This window comes from Macrosteles quadrilineatus, unplaced genomic scaffold (genome assembly GCF_028750875.1).
Source record: "Macrosteles quadrilineatus isolate MER2022 unplaced genomic scaffold, UCM_ALF_1.0 Scaffold_5__1_contigs__length_97177068, whole genome shotgun sequence".
Lineage (NCBI taxonomy): Eukaryota > Metazoa > Arthropoda > Insecta > Hemiptera > Cicadellidae > Macrosteles > Macrosteles quadrilineatus.
In genome coordinates this window covers 63,292,359-63,314,590 of record NW_026542598.1, presented here as the reverse complement: position 1 = coordinate 63,314,590, position 22,232 = coordinate 63,292,359, and the positions used below count along the sequence as shown (strand labels likewise).

Here is a 22,232-nt window from a genome sequence, read left to right as displayed (position 1 = left end):
GCAAACAGATTACAAAAATATATTTAACTAGATACATGGAATAGTGTGTGTGTACAAATAAATTTGTTATTAATAATATTTAATAACTGCTACACAAGTTCAGAAAAGATTAAACTGTATTTTATTCTTGCATTATTCTTTAAAAAAATTGCTAAAATCAATTCTAACGATAATATCGAAGTAAAATATCGATACCCCGATAATATCGGAAGTCTAATATCGATATAAAAATATCGATATATCGGAACCAAAATATCGATATTTCCGATATATCGGATATCGATACCAAACACTACCACACTTTCAGTGCATATGGTTAAACGCCGTGTCCTCTCTATTATTATTATTATGTGCTCGCTGGTAAAAACTGATTGAATTTTCTGTCCGTGCTTAGTTTTCTACAGTTTCCGTTCACTTCCGACTTCCGATAACAGAAAAGAAGAATTCAGTAACATCGCCTCTCGGCTCGGCCTCGCTCACTGGTGTCAAACCAAACCAACCGAAACCCCAAACCCAAACCAAAAACAAACCAAGTGTCAAGTTCAAGTACCCAAGAACACGCCTTGCTCAAGAAGTCTCAGTTTAGAGTTTATTCAGTTTAGTTTTGTAGTACTTAAACTTTGGTGGAAGAGGATAGGATACCAAAACAAAATCTCTGACTTCTCTCTATTGAATTTTTTTTAATTGAAGTAAACATTGCAGAGTAACTTAAGCTTATTTACTAAATTAGTGCCGGTACTTAAGTTAGTGGGTTTAAGGATGAAAACAATGAGTGGTGAAATGAACCAGTTAAATGTTGGAGCAACAATGAGAAATGAGCATGAAGTTATTGATCTTCCATGTTTACTTGAAGAAGTAGAAAAAGTAAGATAGCAATCAATTCTTAGTAAATAAATATCGACCTTCACACGGGTAATTTAGTATTGTTACTTACTCTCTTGACGACTTGACGTCATTGAATAGCTCTTGCTGGATAGACCAAGTCAAAAAATGGGTAGGCTACACTTCTATCTGTTGGCAGTTGGCACAAACAACCAAATGAGTAATTGATAAAGCATTGGTGTGAACCTGGCAATAACTCCAGCCATAAGTAGTCCGCGCGCCCGAAAAAATCTATTGCTGGCCGTATTACGGCAAAATACGTCCGCGATGCATATTACCGATTATGCCAACAGATAGAGGACACTTTAACGGACACGACAGTATCAACATTATGTACCTGGGGAGTAGTATAAGGGGGGTAAAATCGGCAAAAAGTAGTGCGCGCACCACCAAAAATCTATTGCTGGCCGTATTACGGCAAAATACGTCCGCGATGCATATTACCGATTATGCCAAGAGATAGAGGACACTTTAACGGACACGACAGTATCAATATTATGTACCTGGGGAGTAGTATGAGGGGGGTAAAATCGGCAAAAAGTAGTGCGCGCGCTACAAAAAATCTATTGCTGGCCGTATTACGGCAATATACGTCCGCGATGCATATTACCGATGATGCCAACAGATAGAGGACACTTTAACGGACACGACAGTATCAACATTATGTACCTGGGGAGTAGGTTAAGGGGGGTAAAATGAGCAATAAGTAGTGCGCGCACCACCAAAAATCTATTGCTGGCCGTATTGCGGCAAAATACGTCCGCTATGCATATTACCGATGATGCCAACAGATAGAGGACACTTTAACGGACACGACAGTATCAACATTATGTACCTGGGGAGTAGTATAAGGGGGTAAAATCGGCAAAAAGTAGTGCGCGCCGTTACCGTTGGCATAATCGGTAATATGCATCGCGGACGTATTTTGCCGCAATACGGCCAGCAATAGATTTTTTGTAGCGCGCGCACTACTTTTTGCCGATTTTACCCCCCTTATACTACTCCCCAGGTACATAATGTTGATACTGTCGTGTCCGTTAAAGTGTCCTCTATCTGTTGGCATCATCGGTAATATGCATCGCGGACGTATTTTGCCGCAATACGGCTAGCAATAGATTTATTGTAGCGCGCACACTACTTTTTGCCGATTTTAACCCCCTTATACTACTCCCCAGGTACATAATGTTGATACTGTCGTGTCCGTTAAAGTGTCCTCTATCTGTTGGCATCATCGGTAATATGCATAACGGACGTATTTTGCCGCAATACGGCCAGCAATAGATTTTTTGTAGCGCGCGCAATACTTTTTGCCGATTTTACCCTCCTTATCCTACTCCCCAGGTACATAATGTTGATACTGTCGTGTCCGTTAAAGTGTCCTCTATCTGTTGGCATAATCGGTAATATGCATCGCGGACGTATTTTGCCGCAATACGGCCAGCAATAGATTTTTTGTAGCGCGCGCACTACTTTTTGCCGATTTTACCCCCCTTATACTACTCCCCAGGTACATAATGTTGATACTGTCGTGTCCGTTAAAGTGTCCTCTATCTGTTGGCATCATCGGTAATACGCATCGCGGACGTATTTTGCCGCAAAGCGGCCAGCAATAGATTTTTTGTAGCGCGCGCACTACTTTTTGCCGATTTTACCCCCCTTATACTACTCCCCAGGTACATAATGTTGATACTGTCGTGTCCGTTAAAGTGTCCTCTATCTGTTGGCATCATCGGTAATATGCATCGCGGACGTATTTTGCCGCAAAACGGCCAGCAATAGATTTTTTGTGGCGCGCGCACTACTTATTGCCAAGTTATTGCCAGGTTCACACAAGTTGATAAAGCTTATTCGATTGTTTTATTCGATATATCGTTTGGTTAGTTAGGTTAGGTTAACCTTACATAACTAACCAAACGATATATCGATCGATATTTTCATTCGGTTGTTTGTGCCAACAGATATGGAAGTGTAAGTTACCCAAACTCTCTAATCAAGGACCTTAGAAAAATCCAGGTTATAATTTGCTAACTAAGCTAATTTTTGATAGATTAACTTAAGTAGGCTAATAACCTTCTAAAGTTGTAGCGTTACTAAAGTTGTAAATGTCTAAATTAAGTTGGTTATAAGTTATTTCAGTATGCCTTGGCCTACTCTAATTTGTAAATTAGGCTCAAAATAGACATGCAATTAGGAATAAAATAAATATTGATGGATAAACTTAATGAAATAAGTTAAGTTAACTTAAGTCAATCGAACAATTATCATTTGGGATAAGGACGCCTCCTAACTTATGTGCAAATTTTAACCCCAATATGAGTGTAGAATGGAGTGGGATGCATTGTGTAGTTTTGCTAACTTACTGACTATGTACCTAAGTAAACTAGGTAGTTAAACATTAGCTGTTTAATTAGTCAGGTCCATTTATCAGGCCCAATGACCAAGGACAGCTGGGTCCAGTGGTCCAGTTTCAAACGATGAAAAAGCTACAAACTTTTCTCAGGCTAGAACCAACAATCAAAAATTACTAGGCGAGAACCACTAAGGAACCATGCGCTGGGCTGACCTAAGTAGGTCTAAATTGATTACAAAAGTAAGTTCACTAAGCTACCCTAAATCAGGTAGGTAGCCTCAATGGCGTAACAGATTTTTTTGGTCCCCCCTGCAAGTTTATTTTTTGGGCCACCTTTAATGAGTGATTTTTATACCACCGATACAACTTAATCAAACGCCCTTCCCCCTTTGTACAACTTTGTAACTTAAAAAGTAAAAAAAAAAAATAAAAATAGGTACCTTATTTTTTAACCCGTATCAGAATGTTTCATATCAAGGAGGTGTTATTTAATTTATTACACATGTTATCAATTATTTATTCGGTTAGTTTTTATCGATGGTTTAATTAATTAGGTACCGGTAGGCTAACTCAAAAACTCAAAGTTGGTTAATTTAGAAGAATGACGTAGGCCTACTTACTCTGTGACAAAAGTAAGATTGCATAATAATCAATGACCTACTTTATAAAATCGTAAACTTGTTACCTTAGTTTGTTATCACTGAATAGGCATAATCAAATTAAACGATCACAACATATTATTAATAACATTAATGTTACTTGTTCAATACAGTTATTGAATGATTGATAATACATTTCAATAAGAATGAACTCCAATTTTTCGGCCCCTCTCGTCTCACAGGCCTCTCTGCTCGCCGGTTTCCCTTGTGACGTTCTCTCTCTCAAGTGAGGTCCGGGATAGCTCAGTGTTTGCGGGGTATCTATTCCAGGGGTCGAAACAACGGGAAGCAAAGGAATGGCTCAGATTCGTGGCACACCAATTTTCAAACAGCCTATGTCATCACAGCCACAAAGGAAAGGTTGTGGATAAGGAACTGGTAGGATGTCAGAATTAGTGCTAAACTTCCAACTAACAGGATCTATGATTTATGCTAAGATTACTCTAGCAGGAGTGGGTTAAGTGCTAAGATTTCTCTAGCAGGAACGGGTTGAGTGCTAAGATTTCTCTAGCAGGATCGGGTCGTGTGCTAAGATTGCTCTAGCAGGAACGGGTCGTGTGCTAAGATTGCTCTAGCAGGAACGGGTCGAGTGCTAAGATTTCTCTAGCAGGAACGGGTCGTGTGCTAAGATTCCTCTAGCAGGATCGGGTCGTGTGCTAAGATTGCTCTAGCAGGAACGGGTTGAGTGCTAAGATTTCTCTAGCAGGATCGGGTCGTGTGCTAAGATTGCTCTAGCAGGAACGGGTCGAGTGCTAAGATTTCTCTAGCAGGAACAGGTCGTGTGCTAAGATTGCTCTAGCAGGAACGGGTCGTGTGCTAAGATTGCTCTAGCAGGATCAGGTCGTGTGCTAAGATTGCTCTAGCAGGAACAGGTCGTGTGCTAAGATTTCTCTAGCAGGAACGGGTAGTGTGCTAAGATTGCTCTAGCAGGATCGGGTCGGATGCTAAGATTGCTCTAGCAGGAACAGGTTGTGTGCTAAGATTTCTCTAGCAGGATCGGGTAGTGTGCTAAGATTGCTCTAGCAGGATAGGGTCGTGTGCTAAGATTGCTCTAGCAGGATAGGGTCGTGTGCTTAGATTGCTCTAGCAGGAACGGGTCGTGTGCTAAGATTGCTCTAGCAGGAACGGGTTGTGTGCTAAGATTGCTCTAGCAGGAACGGGTCGTGTGCTAAGATTGCTCTAGCAGGAACGGGTCGTGTGCTAAGATTGCTGTAGCAGGAACGGGTCGTGTGCTAAGATTGCTCTAGCAGGAGCGGGTCGTGTGCTAAGATTGCTCTAGCAGGATCGGGTCGTGTGCTCACCTTACTATCGAAGTGTACTGGTCAGCTGCCCGGGAGCGAATGAGAATGATGTCCCGAGCAGTCCTCCTTTTATGCGAAAACCTGGTCAGCCTGGTGGGGGTAGTCCGTGCATGCGCAGTAGTCCTGAAATGGTTAGTCATGTCTTGGACTTTTAGGGGTGAGGATCGGACAATCTATTTGCATTGGAAATTGATTTTTGGGAACATTTTGAGGTTATGTTTGGCTGAACAGGTTTGGACAGGAATGGGAACTGCTGAATGGTATCGGTGGTATCAGGGGGCGACGTAGGGCGATAGAAGGTGACGTAGGATAGGAGAAGGAGACGTGTGGGTAGGGGAAGGTCGAGGGATGTAGCGGAAGGAGACGTGATGTGTTGGAAGGCGACGTGGGGCTACGGAAGGAGACGTGGGGTAAGGGGAAGGTCGGACGATGTAGCGGAAGTAGACGCTGGGTCGGGGAAGGCGACGTGACTGCGGAAGGAGACGTGGAGTGTTGGAAGGAGACGTGTGGTAAGGGGAAGGCCGGACGATGTAGCGGAAGGAGACGCTGGGTCGGGGAAGGCGACGTGAGGCTGCGGAAGGAGACGTGGCGTGTTGGAAGGAGACGTGTGGTAAGGGGAAGGTCGGAGGATGTATCGGAAGGAGACGCTGGGTCGAGGAAGGCGACGTGAGGCTGCGGAAGGAGACGTGGCGTGTTGGAAGGAGACGTGTGGTAAGGGGAAGGTCGGAGGATGTAGCGGAAGGAGACGCTGCGTCGGGGAAGGCGACGTGAGGCTGCGGAAGGAGACGTGGCGTGTTGGAAGGAGACGTGTGGTAAGGGGAAGGTCGGGTAAGGGTCTGGAAGACGACGTGGGATAGCGGAAGGCGACGCAAGGTAAGGGGAAGGTCGGGTAAGGGTCTGGAAGACGACGTGGGATAGTGGAAGGCGACGCAAGGTAAGGGGAAGGTCGGGTAAGGGTCTGGAAGATGACGTAGGGTAGCGGAAGGCGACGTAGGGTAGCGGAAGGCGACGTAAGGTAAGAGGAAGGTCGAGGATGGGTCTGGAAGGCGACGTAGGGTAGCGGAAGGCGACGTAAGGTAGCGGAGTCAAGGGGACTGAGGGACAATTTAATATAACAAATTGGGGAAAACAGACAGGTGTAATTCGGGCACGTTACACCCTAGTCGTTTCGCAGGCCCCTCGGCCCTCGCCCCCCCCCCCCCCGCATTGCGGGCCCTTCTTTTACGCCACTGGGTAGCCTATAATGCATAAATACGTACACATGCCTATAACATCATTAAGACATTGTGTTGTTTCTTGATGTCAACTCATTGATTTGTTGTTTTACTATTTGATTTTGAATGATGATAGATAGGTAGAATGATAGATTTTTTTTATCTATGCACATATTTGGCATCATGCGATCAATGCTTTGTCCTACCTGATTTTCTAGCCTTGTGAACTTACCTACTTTTGTAGCCCTATTGTATACATTTTGTAAGTTTACTGTTTAGTTGCATTTACCGATATGCCTACGGTACTCTATTTTGTTACCATATTAGCTTAAATTGTATGCAATGTATTACTAAAGGCCCAACTTATTAACTTAGCCTTAACTTACTCCAAGGATATATTTTGGGTGTGTCAGATAGCCTAGTGGTTAACGTCTTGACTTTTGTGCAAGATGGATGGGTTGAACCCAAGACGCGTAAATTAGGTCCAGGCAATAAAACAATTACCTAAAATACAAACTTAGACCTACTTATATTTTCATGCTTATGGTTTTGGCATAAGTTAACCCTTTGAGTGCCAACGTCCGGGGAACCGGACGTTTTTAAAACGAGCCAAAAGTGCCGACGTCCGGCCGACCGGACGTTTCTAGAACGAGCCAAAAGTGCCAACGTCCGGCTGACCGGACGTTTCGTAATGATCGAACAGTTGTCATAACAACCGAATGGATACTCGGATTCTTTTAACCCATATATTAACATTGAGTCGAAAGTTACTAGATGCGATACATCGATTTTCGTTGGTCGAAATATCGAAAATTCGATTTTTACGAAATTTTAACCTAAAAATCGCCAGATCGCGCTCGGCATTTTTAGCGCGACCTTCGGGAAAAATCATCGGCATTTTTTGAGCGTTACTTTTATTTCTCGCCTGGCACTCTAAGGGTTAATATCTTGAAGGCCATGAGCTGCTCTAAATGTATGTTATATCTAACAATTCTTGTTAAAAGCTCATCCATTCACAAAATGATGTGGCTCATTAAGCCTCCCGAGGCTGCTCATAAGTTGAACCTTAATAACCACGCAAGGATTTAGGCCTAGTCCAGAAAACAGCTGTTTGCCGCCAGCTTAATCAAATGTGGTTTCATCATGTAATACTTACTTTAATGAGTTTTTACCGACACCAACCAACTGATTATATTTGGCAAAATAAATAAAAACATAGGTAAGCCCTCTTAGAGGTTATGAGTACGGTAGTTATTGTTAGTCCTTTAGTCGGTGGGAATATATAAGAATTTGTACACATTTTTTATTAAGTTAGCATAGAGTAGTAAGGCCTATGGCGTAAAATATTGTACGCCACTCGTCCAAAATGTGTTTACCGGACTCGACTTTGTCTCGTACGGGAACGACCACACTTGTCCGGTTAACACCAATTTTCAGGACTAGTATTATAATACACTATACTATTTTCCACCTCTAAACTGTTATAATTCAATTAGATCAACATAACAGAAACTTTTTTCATAAGAAATTCGTTTTTGTGTGTTAATTGGGGAAAATATTATAAAGCAGGAAATAAAGGTCTGTAATAAATACAATCAGTGAGCCTAAAGGGTGACCGCTTAGAAAAAGATTAGCATTAGCGCGCAGGTCTTTTTTCTAAGCGGTCGACCTATAATTGTTGGTGTTTAAAACCAAACTGCAATAAGAGAAGACACAATTATTTGGGTCTACTTTGAAAAGAAGCTCCGTTATTTGTAAAAGTATGGTGATAAAAAAGAAAATGTTGAATTAGTACCTGCAATGTATTGACAGTAATTAAGTCACATTCACCTTAAATTCCAATCAAATTACTTTTAATTGTTGTACATGTTTTTATCTAGATTGATGATTTGGAGACTTTGGAAGACATTGAAAATATGCTCTTGTTAGAGGAACAAACCAAGAAACAAGAGCTCAGTGTAATTTATAATTCAATATCACACCTAAAAGGTATGTTTTATGATTTTGTTTTGTCTAGGTTTCAGTTTAAACAAACCACCTTTTCACAAGGAGATCATGTGAAAATCTCCTTAGGTCATTAAATTATCAGTTCGTCTCTGTTGCCTTAATATGTGAAAACCCAGATCGAACACAACCGAACTACAACCGAGATCGAATTGACTTGAAAACTTATTTTGTATAAATTGTAATGTAATGGTTGTTTGCAATATAAAATGGTTAAATTAAGAACAAAATAGGCTTTTCTTGTTTGATGTGTAGGCGATTCATAATTTTTGTACTAATACACTGGGTACTAATCTTACTTTTTACTAATCATAAGAAGTTAGTTCCTAAAATAGTCTACTAGTTTTAAATAGACAATACAATGTTTTTACTTCAATACAGACAGAGAGGAACGGTCTTTATTTAGTGTTGAACAAAGATCATACAATAGCAAGTTGTGTGAAAACTATAAGTTTGGTGATCAACAAATTATGTTGGTGACTATAACAGCTTTTATTAAGTTTTTAATTTAACTGCGATACTATTCCAGCCTCTAGTCGCTATCCTTAAAACAAATCTTGTCTCATTAGAAAGAAGAAGATCCTAGAGATGCATCTTTATATCATCCCGTTAAAGAAGGTAAAATGTGTCAAATGAGCTCATGTGTAAAAAACATTATTATATTTACATTATTATATCATACAACTTATTAAGCCCTCTTACTACAAATAGTACCGCATTTGTGAGGCAAGATGGACTAAATTAATTGATATTTCATTTAAATTTTGCTTGCTGACTGGTCAAATAAAATCATGAATATCATATTACAGATGAACTAAACCAAGCAAAGTGCCTCGTGAAGGAGCTAGACCTACAGCAAATTGATGAAGTTAAAAAGAATAATAATTTGAGAGAAACTATCAAACTGAGAGAGCTAGGAATAACAGAAGAAAAAAGTCAACAAATAATGAACTTGTAAGTTTAAAATTTTGAAATAACTACCGTAGCGTAATGGTGTCCTTCGCATGGGGTTGGTGTATAAGTATAAAATGCTTATTGCAGTTATGCTTGTGCTTTGCGTTTGCAATGGGAGAGGACACGGTTTGAGAAAATTTGGTTCTTTTAATTTACGGTATGCTATAGTATAACATATCCACCATAGCCATGATGTTCTACCACTACACCTAAAGAAAAAAATTTAATTATTGAATATTTGCACAAAATGAAAATATTAACTAGCCTATTAATTAAAAACATAAACGTAACTGTAAACAATCCTACTTTGACAGTTCTCATTGTGTAGGCCCTATCACAGCTTTTTGGCCCTGCTTGGTTCAAATTAGCTGTGTCATAAATGAAAAAATATAATATTACTGCACCCTATTGGTAAACTTTTTAAATTAAATAGACTTTTCAAATTCTAGTAATTGTTTTATTAGTAAAGTTTGATTTTAACCATAACCTACAAGATATTTTAACAGATTTTTATGTTTTTTCTCTGTGAGCTGTGGAAAAAAGACCTGTATGGTAACATATTCATCCAACTTTAAAACTAGATTTTATTTTTTATCTAAATAAAACTTCACAGCTCCCAAAACCTGCCTATGGATATGCAATCTAGGTCCAATGCTATACAGATGTTGAAATAAATAAACTAACATTTTTAGTTTAGTAGTAAAATTAACTAACAGCCGATTTAGAAGTATTGAATAAAGAGATAGGATATTTTTTTTCATTCATACAGGGTTAGGAAAGTCTGGAACCCCCCAGTTAATTTTTAAACGCGTTGCAGTAGGAAAACCAAATTCAGCACTTTCAAATGTAAACACCTATCATGTCCCAGATAGCACAAAAACGTTATTTTCAAGTAAAAAAAACATTATTCATTTTACATTTTCACGTTATTTTGATGTATAAAAATGGGGAAAATCACGTTATTATCGCGCGAAAATTACGTGAAAATTTCACATAGAAAATTTCACTTTTTTAAAATTTTTACGTTATTTTTACGTGAAAAAATATGATATTTTTCACTTTTTACATTTTCACTTTTTTTCACGTGAAAATAACGTTATTTTTACATTATGTGCTGACTGGGGTGACCCCTCATTTTAAAGGGTTTATCAAGAGAAATTGAATGGTGCAAACCAGAGGTCAATATCGCACCCCTAATCAAAATGGCAGTCATTTTGAAATATCCCCTATTAACTTTTTAACAGGTTATAGCAGGAAAACTAAACTCAGCATACCTTTATAAATACCCCCGCCGCAGCAAACCTGCAGACTAAGCGAATTTCCATTTGCCTGATTGGATTTAGACTAAAATGTCTCCTTAAAAATATCACATTTATTCCCTATTTAAATAGAATCAGTTTAACACATACTTAGGTTTGCTGCAACAGGGAGGGTAAAAGTGTTTTTTTATGTAAAATGTTAATAGTTAGTAAGAAATAAAAACATTTTCCAAATTTGGGCAAAATATGTTAATAAACAAGCACACTACAACGGTTTACTTATTCTCCATAAGAATTACATGGGAATTTTAAATTAACAATTTTTTGGAATTTTCTCCGTAACCATTAGGCGCATTACAACGCTTCAATATACTAAATTATTTGTTTTTTTAAGCTCTACAAAATAGTTTGGAAAGAAATTTCAAAATTTTATGTTTTTTGTGTCAAAAATAGGAAAAACCCATTTTTACCCCATAAAAGCCCCCATAAACCCCTGTTCCCATGGTCCGATCATGCTGGTTCGCGAACTCGTTCGAATAAACATAGGTTTACACGTTTGTAGCAAATTTCATCAAAATCGGATCATTTTTGCTCGAGTTATCGCGCTAACGGACACACATATATATATATAAACTAGCAGAGTACCCGTCCTTCGTACGGGGTTGGAATATAAGTATAAAATGCTTATTGCAGTTATACTCAAGCTTTGCGATTGCAATGGGTGGAGGACACAGTTTGATAAAATTTGCTTTTTTAAATTTACAGTATTCTATAGTATTACACATCTACCATAGCCATAATGTTCTACCATTTTACCTAAACAATAGAGAAAAATAAATTATCAATTCGCAAAATATCACAAATTATTCATGAAATGAAAAACATATACATAACTGTAAACAATCCTACTTTGACAGTTCTCATTGCGAATCACAGTTTTTTGTTGCTGCTTAGTTCAAATTAGCTGTTTTCATAAATGCAAAAAAATATAGTGCTGCACCCTGTTGGTAAATCTTATAACTTTTTAATGCTTTTCCATATCATAGAACCGACTTTTTTAGTTGAAACAGCTGACTAAATTCTTTAATTCCCTTTAAATATGAATACTCATAAGGTTAACATGGGGAATTACAGAGCCACTGGGGCGGAGCCTGAAAGGATTTTTGGGATAAGAATATGCCTATATGTTAATCGGGAATGTAAGCTATCATCATGCCAAATTTCAGCCCAATCCGTCCAGTGGTTTATGCGTGATTGAACTTCAAACAAACAAACAAACAAACAAACACACACACTTTCACATTTATAATATTAGTAAGATAAGATATATATATAAATATATATATATATATATATGAATTTGAACGGATGGTGTTTTTGGCCTCTAGGGACCTCAAAACGAAAAAAAAAAAATCGGTCCCGGGTCCAGGTCTTACCATGAGTACTACGGTAATAGCTTATTCCATATATGGGAAATTCGCTAAAAAAGAGAATTCACCTTTTGGTCAGTATTAAAATAGGCTATTAAATTTTTCAAGTTACTTGGGGGTCTCCAGACTTTATCTTGCTTGCTCATCTTAACTTATTAAAATGGCTGCCATTTTGATTAGGGGTGCGATATTTGGACCTCTGGTTTGCGCCATTCAATTTCTCTTGATAAACCCTTTAAAATGATAGGTGTTTACATTTGAAAATTTGGGGCTGTTGTAACTTTGATGAAAAATTGCAATTATGTTGTAAATATGTGTCGAATTTGGTTTTCCTACTGCAACGCGTTAAAAAGTTAACTGGGGGGTTCCAGACTTTTGCCTAACTCTGTATATTTGGAATAATTCTTTTGTCTTTTCATGAGGTAGGCCAAAACAATAGTTAATTTGCAAGAAATTGACACACAGTATTTTTAATTAAAAAATTTGACTTTAAATTAAACCTACTTCCTTAAGAATCATCCCACTTATGTATCATTCGTAATTAAATCATTTGAGTACCATAGGTATTGAGCCACTGTTTAGATATCTCCAGAATGTTGATACAAGACAAGTAAATTATCTATCTCTTGTTACTTCCACAGAAACAAAAAAAAAAAAATTGCTGAAATTTTTGTGAACTGAGGCGAATCTGTCAATTACTGAATGAATAAAAATCACTATGGCTGCAGGTGCTTATAGATGGAATCTATTCTTTAGTATTTATTGTCAATATTGCAAACTAATAAATAGCGAGTATGGTAAATGGAAGCAGCTCTTAAATTGTTTAATATTCTAATGTGTCTATAAACCATACGATTGTTTAGGGAACAGTTTGAAATGGATGTTGCTGAGATTTCACGTGAATTCGTAACAGCACCCAAACTATACGTAAGTAACGATTTTCAAAAGTCTTTTAATTTATATTTAAACATATTTTCTCTTGGGAATTCTTTTTCTCATATTTAGTACCGTAATATTTTCAACATTTCTGTCTGTTGCAAGTAGTTAGTGAAAGTGAGAGATCAATCTAAGGTGGCTACATGTAGAACTATTAGAGTAACCGTCCTTCGTACGGGGTTGGCATATAAGTATAAAATGCTCATTGGAGTTATACTCGTGCTTATTGTATATGCAATAGGAGGACACGGTTTAAGAAAATTTGGTTCTTTAAATTTATGGTATGCTATTGTTTAACACATCTACCATAACCATAATGATGTTCTACCACTGCACCTAAACAATATAAAAAAGTAAATTACCCTACCAAATATTCGTACAATATCACAAATTATTTATAAATAAAAAACATAAGCATAATTGTGTAAACCATCCTACTTTGGCAGTTCCCATTGTGTATCACATCTTTTGGCCCAACATTTAAATAAATTTCTATGAATTTTCCAATTAAAAAAAAAAAATTATCATGAATGGTCAATTTTATGTCCCTACAAAAGGCTCGAGTGTGTAGCTGCATAGGACCATATGTAATTCTTAAAATCCAATGTCAATACAGGATTTAATTTAAAAAATCACACAATTTAAAGTTCTCTCCTTACAAAACTAAAGCCTCATTACTTCTCCAATATTATGCATCACTCTCTATAGAGAAAAATCTCTTATCCTCTCCAATCAACATATTTACAATGACCTTTCCATGATATTGAACATTTTGTTGTTTCAGTTCAGCAACCAACTAAGTGATCATATAACCTCCAATAAAAGGATGCTGGATGAAAAGAAAATGGATTTGCAACAGCAAATTGAATTGTTGAATAAAGCCCAAGCTGAATTTGAAGAATCTATAGTAAAAGAGTCAATGGACACGCCTTTGTAAGTACCGTACAATCAGACGCTATAATTTAGCTATCACAAAACATAAAATTGTACTATGTCCTATAAATGAGATGAAACTGTATGAAGATCAGGTATTTGTATAACTGAATTTTAGCGTAGACCTCTGATAGTTAACCAGACATTCCTATTTCACTTTAAAGTTTGAAGCCAGTTTTGGAAAGAAATTGGATGTAGTCATGTAGTTAGATTAAGCCACTGACATAAGACTTGAGACATGTTTATTTCCAGTAGACATACTGGAGATACAGTAGATATATCGGAAGAATCAAACATTTTTCATGCAGAGCAGTTGTCAAATTGAGAAGTGTGTTACAAAGTGTACTTGAAAAAAATTGCATTTAAAGTTAATAAATAGGTCTAAAACTAATATCACAGAGTTTATCACTATCAAGAAGTAAAAACAACCATTTGAAAGTTAGCAAAACATTACAAAATTATACAGGTTGTACTACAAGGCATTAGGTGAAGGCACAATAGTTAGAAAATGACAACTACAAACGTAACTTTGACAAAGGAAGGTCTTAAAAGTCTTTGAGTTCGTAAAAAGGATTAACCATTTGACACTTTCTGTCTAAAAGAATTATAACATTTTTTTAAAGACAGAGTTCGTTGATGACAGAGATCGCTAAACTACTGATTTTTGTTGGATTTTCTAACTTTTTACAAATGCCAAACGTAAATTATAGCATTCTTTATATGACACAATTTATTGATTGATGAAGTATCTAAAAATACGAGAGAAAACTAAATGTGTACAGTAGCACCCTAGGGTCATTCAACTATGTCCTAATTTGACACAAGAAAAGAAAATTGCCATTTATGAAATGTCTAATACAGTATTCAAAAGTCAATGGTAAAATGTGGTTTTTGAAATTTTTCATTAAGACCCTAGTAAGGATGAAAATCTGAGCTTGAAAAAGAAAAAAGCTATTTTTAAGAACTAGTTCTTTTATGTTGTACCTCTGCCCAACCATTTGTCTGTAAAATTATCACTATTATCTATCATAGGTGTGATTTTTTGTACATTAATATTTTAAAGACAAAAGTTATGAATAGTGTACAATATCAATTTAGCTTTGCAAGCTATTCTACCAGAGCGTTTTATTATGATTAAAAACAAATTAATAGAAAGAGCATGTTTCATAATTAAATAGGTAAAGTCAAACATCTCATTGGGGTTTTAGACTTTAAGATGTCTTCTGTGTTTTAAAACCATTATTGTAGTAAATAAGTATTCAATTTTCGTGAGTAATTGAGTAAACAAACTAATTAGGTATATCATGAAAAAGTATTGTTGCTAAATAATCTGTGTAACTATGTAACTGTAATGGGTTTGATTGTTTCCAGACAAGTTTTAAACTCTGCTATGCAAAAAGTCTCACTGTCAAACAAAATGTTGGCCAAAGAAGTACAAGAAATAACAAGCAATATGGAGTCGCTCCAGTTCGATAGGATGACTGCTGCTTTGAGCAAGAAGAAGTAGATTTCTGTTAATAATGAGTTTCTCTATACTTTGTTCTTAATCAAGTTAAGCAAACATTAATTTATTTGAGTAAAGTTCCCCTGTTAATTAATTAATTAAGGCCACTAAAGTACAAATAAATTTTTTTAATGTTTTATATTTAAGATTTGTAGTTAAAACACAATAGCATTAATCCTGAACTGTCATTAGAGAATAAAGTCTTCCTTAAGAACAAGTAACTTAATCTTGAATTAGGTATGCCAATTGTGTTTAGTTTTTAGAAAGAATGATGTAATTAATTGACTGTTTGATTGTAAAACAATAAACAAAAGTGTAAGTTAATTAAATACTGTATTGAAAATTAATTAAATGTTGGTGTTGATTTTTGTCAAAGTGTTTATTATTCTGAGTACAGTACGTAGGTTCTTTTGTTCTTTATTTACCTTTAAAATAAATATTTCATAGTACAAAAAATTAACAAATTTTTATCGATTTCTATATGCATTCATAAAAATCTATATTGCATCATAAAAATCTATAGCCTGTATTTAATTCCGTAAGTGAATCGGTCCCCAGGAAATATCTCGAGCTAGGAAAAAGGTAGAATGACTGATTAGGATTTATTTTTAAGCTTAAGGTTCAGGGACAGTGGGAAAAATATCAGAAGTGTCAAAAATTACCCCTGCTCTGGCCCATAGGTCGTCAAAGGAATGAGACAAGACATAATATGTTTATATGTATTTTTTTTTGTGCTTATTTTGGCCCAAGAGGTATATAGTCAACTCAAATAGTATAGGCGGTTGATTAATACCACCTGGCCTATTTAAAAACATCACCTTTACCCGCCAGTTCTATTTGCGTTGAGTATAGGTAAATTATCTCCCTGTCGACCCCACTTTTTTAACTCCATTTATAATGTATAACCTCATATTTACTTCGTTGAATGAAAATATTCACCAAACGATCCGAAACGTCAGTGCAGTATTACCTCTGGATTTATTTATCAATTATCAATCATTAAGATGGGGACGCCACTTAGGTGCGTATTTTAACCCAAATATGAGTGAAGGATGAGTGTAGAATGGTGTGTGATGATCTGTGTAGCTTTGTTACTGACTAAGATCAGCTGTTTCATTAGCCAGGATCATTTATTTAAAGCCCAATGATCAGGAACAGCTGGGTCCAGTTTCGAACCATCAAAAAGCTACGGACTTTTCTCAGGATCGAACCGGCAACCTTTTGATTAGTAGGCGAGCACTATAACCACTCAGCTACCCAGCCAGTTTATTCATTTTCTGGAGATAATTTCAAAGACAGTAAGAAGTTAAAACTTCTATCTGTGTACAATCAATCTGCCACATTTAAAAATAAACAATTGAGGCTATCCAACACCCTTCCTTCCTCAAGCCTCTAGCTAATTCAGGTAGTTTCTAGACCTAGAAGGCATTATTTTCTGTTGAGCTATCAATTAAAAGCATATGTGCTAGGGCAGGGATTGGAAGACACCTAGCGAAAAACTTAAAAATTTCAACCGCGTTGAAAGTTAACGTTTTTTCTGTTAACTTCGAATAATCAATAGTGTAGCATACTAGGCGACAGTGACGCGGCTGCGTATTATTGCTGGCAAACGTAGTGGGGAGGGGGGTAGGGAAAGCGCATGCGTAGCGTTAGTGTCGCGGCAACTGGAGAGCAAGTTAGTACATCAGCTGGTCGGTAGCGGATAACAGCTGTTGTGGTTCCCGCGTCAGACACCATTCGTCAACGATGATAGGATTCCACATGGATAGTTAACAGTGATTTTGTAAGTTGACAATTTGTTGCCTATTAAAGAAGCGTAATTTACGACTATTTTGGAATAAAAAAGGTTTTACTGAAACCCCTGAAAAACGCTAGCGGGAGTTTTGAATTTAAGATGGTTATTTTAATACATAAATAGGCCTAGTAAAGTTTTGTGTTGTAATATTGATTAATGATTGTGGACGAGCCTCAATTCTAACTGTGTGCGAATGGTTGTCAGTGGGGTTTAAACATTGTAGACCAACTCGAGCAAGGCTTGAAACAAGCGGAAGGAGTTTGTCTATTTTTCTCAAAACAGATACCTATAAGCCTATATTTTATTTCGTCCATGTACACAAGACAAACCGACAATTTATTTTAATGCGATGGCAACGCGAATAGTAAAACTATCTAAATATTCTTTCACTAAAATTATGATTATTTTTTGTTAGTTTTAACTTCAATTTGAAACTAATGTTATTATTGACAAAGGTGATTCAGTGTTTTCCGGAGGTTTTACGAATTATTTATTTTATAAGTCTTAAAACAAATGATCTAGCTGTATCGGGGCAAGAGCAAATTGTATGGACGATTTAAATTAATATTTACTTTTCATTATCAAGAAGAGTTTAATTATTGATTTACTGAGATTCAGGAAACTGGTTACAGAAAGTTAACTCCTCATCCCATCCTATAATTAAATCTGAAGCATGCTTTGATGGGGTTTCTATGTTCAGGTATAGATTATAAATTACCCTCATTACAGGGTGTACGTGTCTTTTTACACTCTGGCTATAACACTAGATGACGTGAAAATAGTTAACGAATATATTGTTATGTTTTGTTAAAATTATTTTAAAATCATTGGCTCGAATAGTTAACGAATATATTGTTATGTTTGGTTAACATTTTTTTAAATCATTGACGCGAATAGAAAGATAAACTTCAAAACGCACTCTTCAGATACCGGACAAAACACACCTTACAGTCACCTCATCTATAAGGATAAAGGATCTAGTGACGCTATGGTGTAACATAACACTATTAGCCATAGAGTACTTACTGCAAATACACATTGTAATTCCCCCCGCCAAAAAAAACCACAAAAAAGCCCTCTAATTCTTCTGATTACTGTTACTGTTAATGGTTGTTTCCAAATAACCTACTGTAACTGTTATCCGTCACGACTGAGCAAAAAATACTTATTTCTATTAGAATAGCATGGCAACTTTTTAATATAATTTAATATAATATATAATATTTCAATATAACTTTTTAATGGTAACTTTTCAGTTAGGGGCGGGTTCTATAATATTTGATCGTCTTTAATTTTAATATCAATACTGGGGGAAAACCAAACGTGGCTTAAAACGTTTTGGAACATGCAGAGAACCGTGAAAAAGCCTCGTCAACAACGGTGTTTCTGTTTTCCCACGAAACTTTAAGAAATTGGTATGTTTAGGAGTTACCGACAGACAGTCAAACTAACAAATATACATTTATTTAATTTATTTATTTCTAACGGAAAATTGCCAATACAAGAAGTTACATGTAGGTAACGCTACAATGCAGCTAACAGTAATAAAAAAAGAACAAGCGATAACAATAAATAATATTACAGTATTACATGTGTTCTATTAGGTTTTTATTCAAATAAACAATATTAGTCTCAAGGCAAATGTTTGGGCTTTCGAAATATTATAATTGTGATAGTGTAACACTACAGATAGCTGGGCGAAAAAATCTAAACTGGAAAGTGTATTTCCTGTATTTTTTTGTATTTTTGCCCCACTTTCGCCTATTATTGTGTAGTTATTATGTTACTATTGATTATTGACCTACTTATTATTAATCAATGAATTATGCCTTTTTCGTAAAGTCAAATAAAAAATGCAGGGTTATTAAATAGCAACAGCAACAACGGTTAGACATAATGTTTCGGCTTCCAAACGTATGAACACATAATGTATGACACGCGAAAAAAAACATTGCACAAATCTAAGAAAGTAAAATATCAAATGTTATTTATCTTACTAATATTATAAATGTGAAAGTTTGTGTGTTTGTTTGAAGTTCAATCACGCACAAACTACTGGACGGATTGGGCTGAAATTTGGCATGATGATAGCTCACATTCCCGATTAACATATAGGCATATTCTTATCTCAAAAATCCTTTCGGGCTCCGCCCCAGTGGCTTTATAGTTTTCCATGTTAACCTTATGAGTATTCGTATTTAAAGAGAACTAGCTGTAACCCGCGGGCTTTGCCCCGTTTAACTTCTTAATTTTCAAGATGATCTCGTTTGCATGGCTCAATCACGTCCTGGTTGAAGTTCGTTCGCTACGCTCACTCACCTTTAGGTTGGAGCTCGTTCGCTACGCTCACTCACCTTTAGGTTGGAGCTCGTTCGCTGCGCTCACTTACCTTCAGGTTAGCTCGTTCGCTACGCTCACTTGCCTTCAGGTTAGCTCGTTCACTACGCTAACTCGCCTCCAGGTTGAAGTTCGTTCGCTATGCTCACTCACCTTTTGGTTGCAAATTAGCTGTTGTCATAAATGTAAAAGAAATAATAGTGCTGCACCCTGTTGGTAATCCTTGTAACTTTAATGCTATTGAACATCATAGAACAGAACCAACTTGTTTAATTGAAACAGCTGTTAAGATTCATTAATTCCATTTCTCATAAGGTTAACATGGGAAGCTCCAGAGCCACTGGGGCGGAGCCTATTAGACGGATCACGAAATTGATGGTGTATAAACCTATTCCATGAAATTCTACACGTATGTACCAAGTTTCGTGGCAATCGGTTAAGCGGTGTCTGAGTTTATCACTGCCAAATATATATACAAACACCATCTTTTATACTTATAGATTAAAGAATTTAGTCAGCTGGTTCAACTAAAAAGTTTTTTCTATTGTATGCAAAAGCATAAAAAGTTATAAGATTTGCCAACAGGGTGCAGCACTTTAGGTGAAGTGGTAGAACTATATGGCTATGGTAGATGTTTATAGTAGGCAGGCGTGGCTATAGTATACTGTACCGTAAATTTAAAGAAGCAAATTTTATCAAACTGTGTCCTCCCCCATTGCAAATGCAAAGCTTGAGTAGGGAATTGCAATAAGCATTCAAACTTATATTCCAACCCGTACGTAGGACGGGTACTCTGCTAGTTGAGATATATTTTATCCAAACAACATCAATAAACAACACAATAATGAAGTAACTACTTTTTAAATCTGCACCTTTTTACAAACTTCAGTGCACTGTAATCTTTGAGTTGACTCTATTAAACTCATTGTAAATATGACTGTTATTCGTTTTGAAATAACTTCTGCAATACTTTGCGATTGATCGAAATCGAGCAACAGGTAAACTAGCACTTTTTTAAACCATCATATCAAATATATAGTTTGTCTAAGAATTATAGTATTTTGGAAATACCATCCTTCGGTTGAACAATTTGTTATCTTTAATACTGCGATGGAACGGTTTTGGAGACATCTATAATATACACCACCCCAACGAATTTCTATGTAAAACTTTCTTCATACAAAAGTATAACCTAATCTAAATGCATACAAAAAATAACGTGACTCCCATAGAGTTTGATGGATTACGGTCGTGATGACACATCGTGATCAGCTGATTGTTGTGGAGAAGGCCGTGATCAGCTGATTTGCCACAACATATGATCATGAAGGCAGAGCCGCGGCGCAGCGGTGCCGTTAAAGCCCCAGTTTCGTGTGCCATTTCTCTGGGAACATTTTACCCTTTTGTCCTCATTCACCATTTACCCTGTGACTTTATTGGTTGCAAGATTGAAGCATTATATAATTGAATCATTGGAGATACATTATCTTCTGTAGTTCACTTCCATTGAGTTGAATATCCCCTTTGTTCGTTTCTACATGCCCAACTATTTCAGATTTTATAACTTTCGAGTTCTCAAATTACTTTAAGTTAGTTTCTAGGACAATATCGATTGCATGTATTTTGCTTAAAGATCAATAAATATCATATGATCTAAACCTCTAAACCAGTCGTAGCTACAAAAATAGTTGTGCTAAACCACAAGCATTTAATTACTGGACAGTTGTTGAAAATCCGCTAATTTTACAATCCGACAGCAAACCGTCCAGGTGAATCATACCAGTCCTACAACTCTTGCGGAATTGCGTAGGTTAATAAAAACACATTTTATGGAGTTTGGTCTTTTTCTTAAAAGCTTTTGAAATTCAATACAGTGATTGAAAACGTCATTGACGTAGACACTAGCAAAAAAACTAGAAACTCTATTATTTTCTTTTTAGGTAGGTACATATTTGCATACAATCACACATTTTGTTCAATTGGAGCATCGATGATACAATGTAAAATAGTTTGTAGTTATGGTTGCCTACTTTACTTCTCTGTGGGTTGCCAGGAAACGACAACAATGCAGATAATAAAATTACCACCAATCTGTTGGCTCGTTGATATCACCGAACACGGAGGTAAAAGTTTAGCGATTGGCAACCCTTGGCACGTGGCTGACCGGAAAATGCTGGACAACCGGAAGTACATGATAAGGTTGACGAACAGGGTGATGTTGAGCTGCGCACTTCGTTCTCAGAATTGAGGGACTACCCTAACTAATTGGTCGTGCTGCGCACACGGCTCCGTCGAGGGTAGTCTACAGACTGCGCACTATTGTTCTGCAAAAATGTCACGTCAGATAGCTTGTGAGCTTGTAAACCCTACACCTGCGAGTTATACGGCCACATCTTGCACTTAATCATTCTAAAAATATATATATACTGCTTAATAAACAAATTAAATATTTCAGTAGGTATGGAAATATTTACAATTCTACAATTAATATCACCATGTTTATCCTTATCTACCCATAATGGTTGGTTAAGCTTTGTGCGATTGTAATAAAACCCAACTTTCATTGAATAAACATAAAAGGATGACAAGACCGATACTATTAAACTTAGGCCTATACAAAAATGGAGTTCACTCACCAAGTAGGCCGAACAACTCATGAACCGTCGAAACACCG

General features: G+C 36.6%; 1 protein-coding gene across 1 annotated transcript; it reads left to right on the top strand.

Annotated features, from left to right (window-relative positions):
• Positions 1 to 336: 336 nt before the first annotated feature.
• LOC128995061 (uncharacterized) lies at positions 337 to 15,758 on the top strand. Its single transcript, XM_054419939.1, has 6 exons — positions 337 to 864; positions 8,287 to 8,395; positions 9,220 to 9,364; positions 12,917 to 12,980; positions 13,774 to 13,922; positions 15,294 to 15,758. The coding sequence occupies exons 1-6, from the start codon at positions 760 to 762 to the stop codon at positions 15,427 to 15,429; spliced, it is 708 nt and encodes a 235-aa protein (XP_054275914.1). The 5' UTR covers positions 337 to 759; the 3' UTR covers positions 15,430 to 15,758.
• The last annotated feature ends 6,474 nt before the right edge of the window (positions 15,759 to 22,232 follow it).

What these genes read in the sequence shown, in the direction of transcription:
- LOC128995061 (XM_054419939.1), top strand. Translation starts at nt 760, where the DNA reads ATGAAAACAATGAGTGGTGAAATGAACCAGTTAAATGTTGGAGCAACA. An exon ending in TTCAATATCACACCTAAAAG is followed by an intron (nt 8,396 to 9,219) that starts GTATGTTTTATG and finishes ATCATATTACAG; the next exon opens with ATGAACTAAACCAAGCAAAG. An exon ending in GAGTCAATGGACACGCCTTT is followed by an intron (nt 13,923 to 15,293) that starts GTAAGTACCGTA and finishes GATTGTTTCCAG; the next exon opens with ACAAGTTTTAAACTCTGCTA.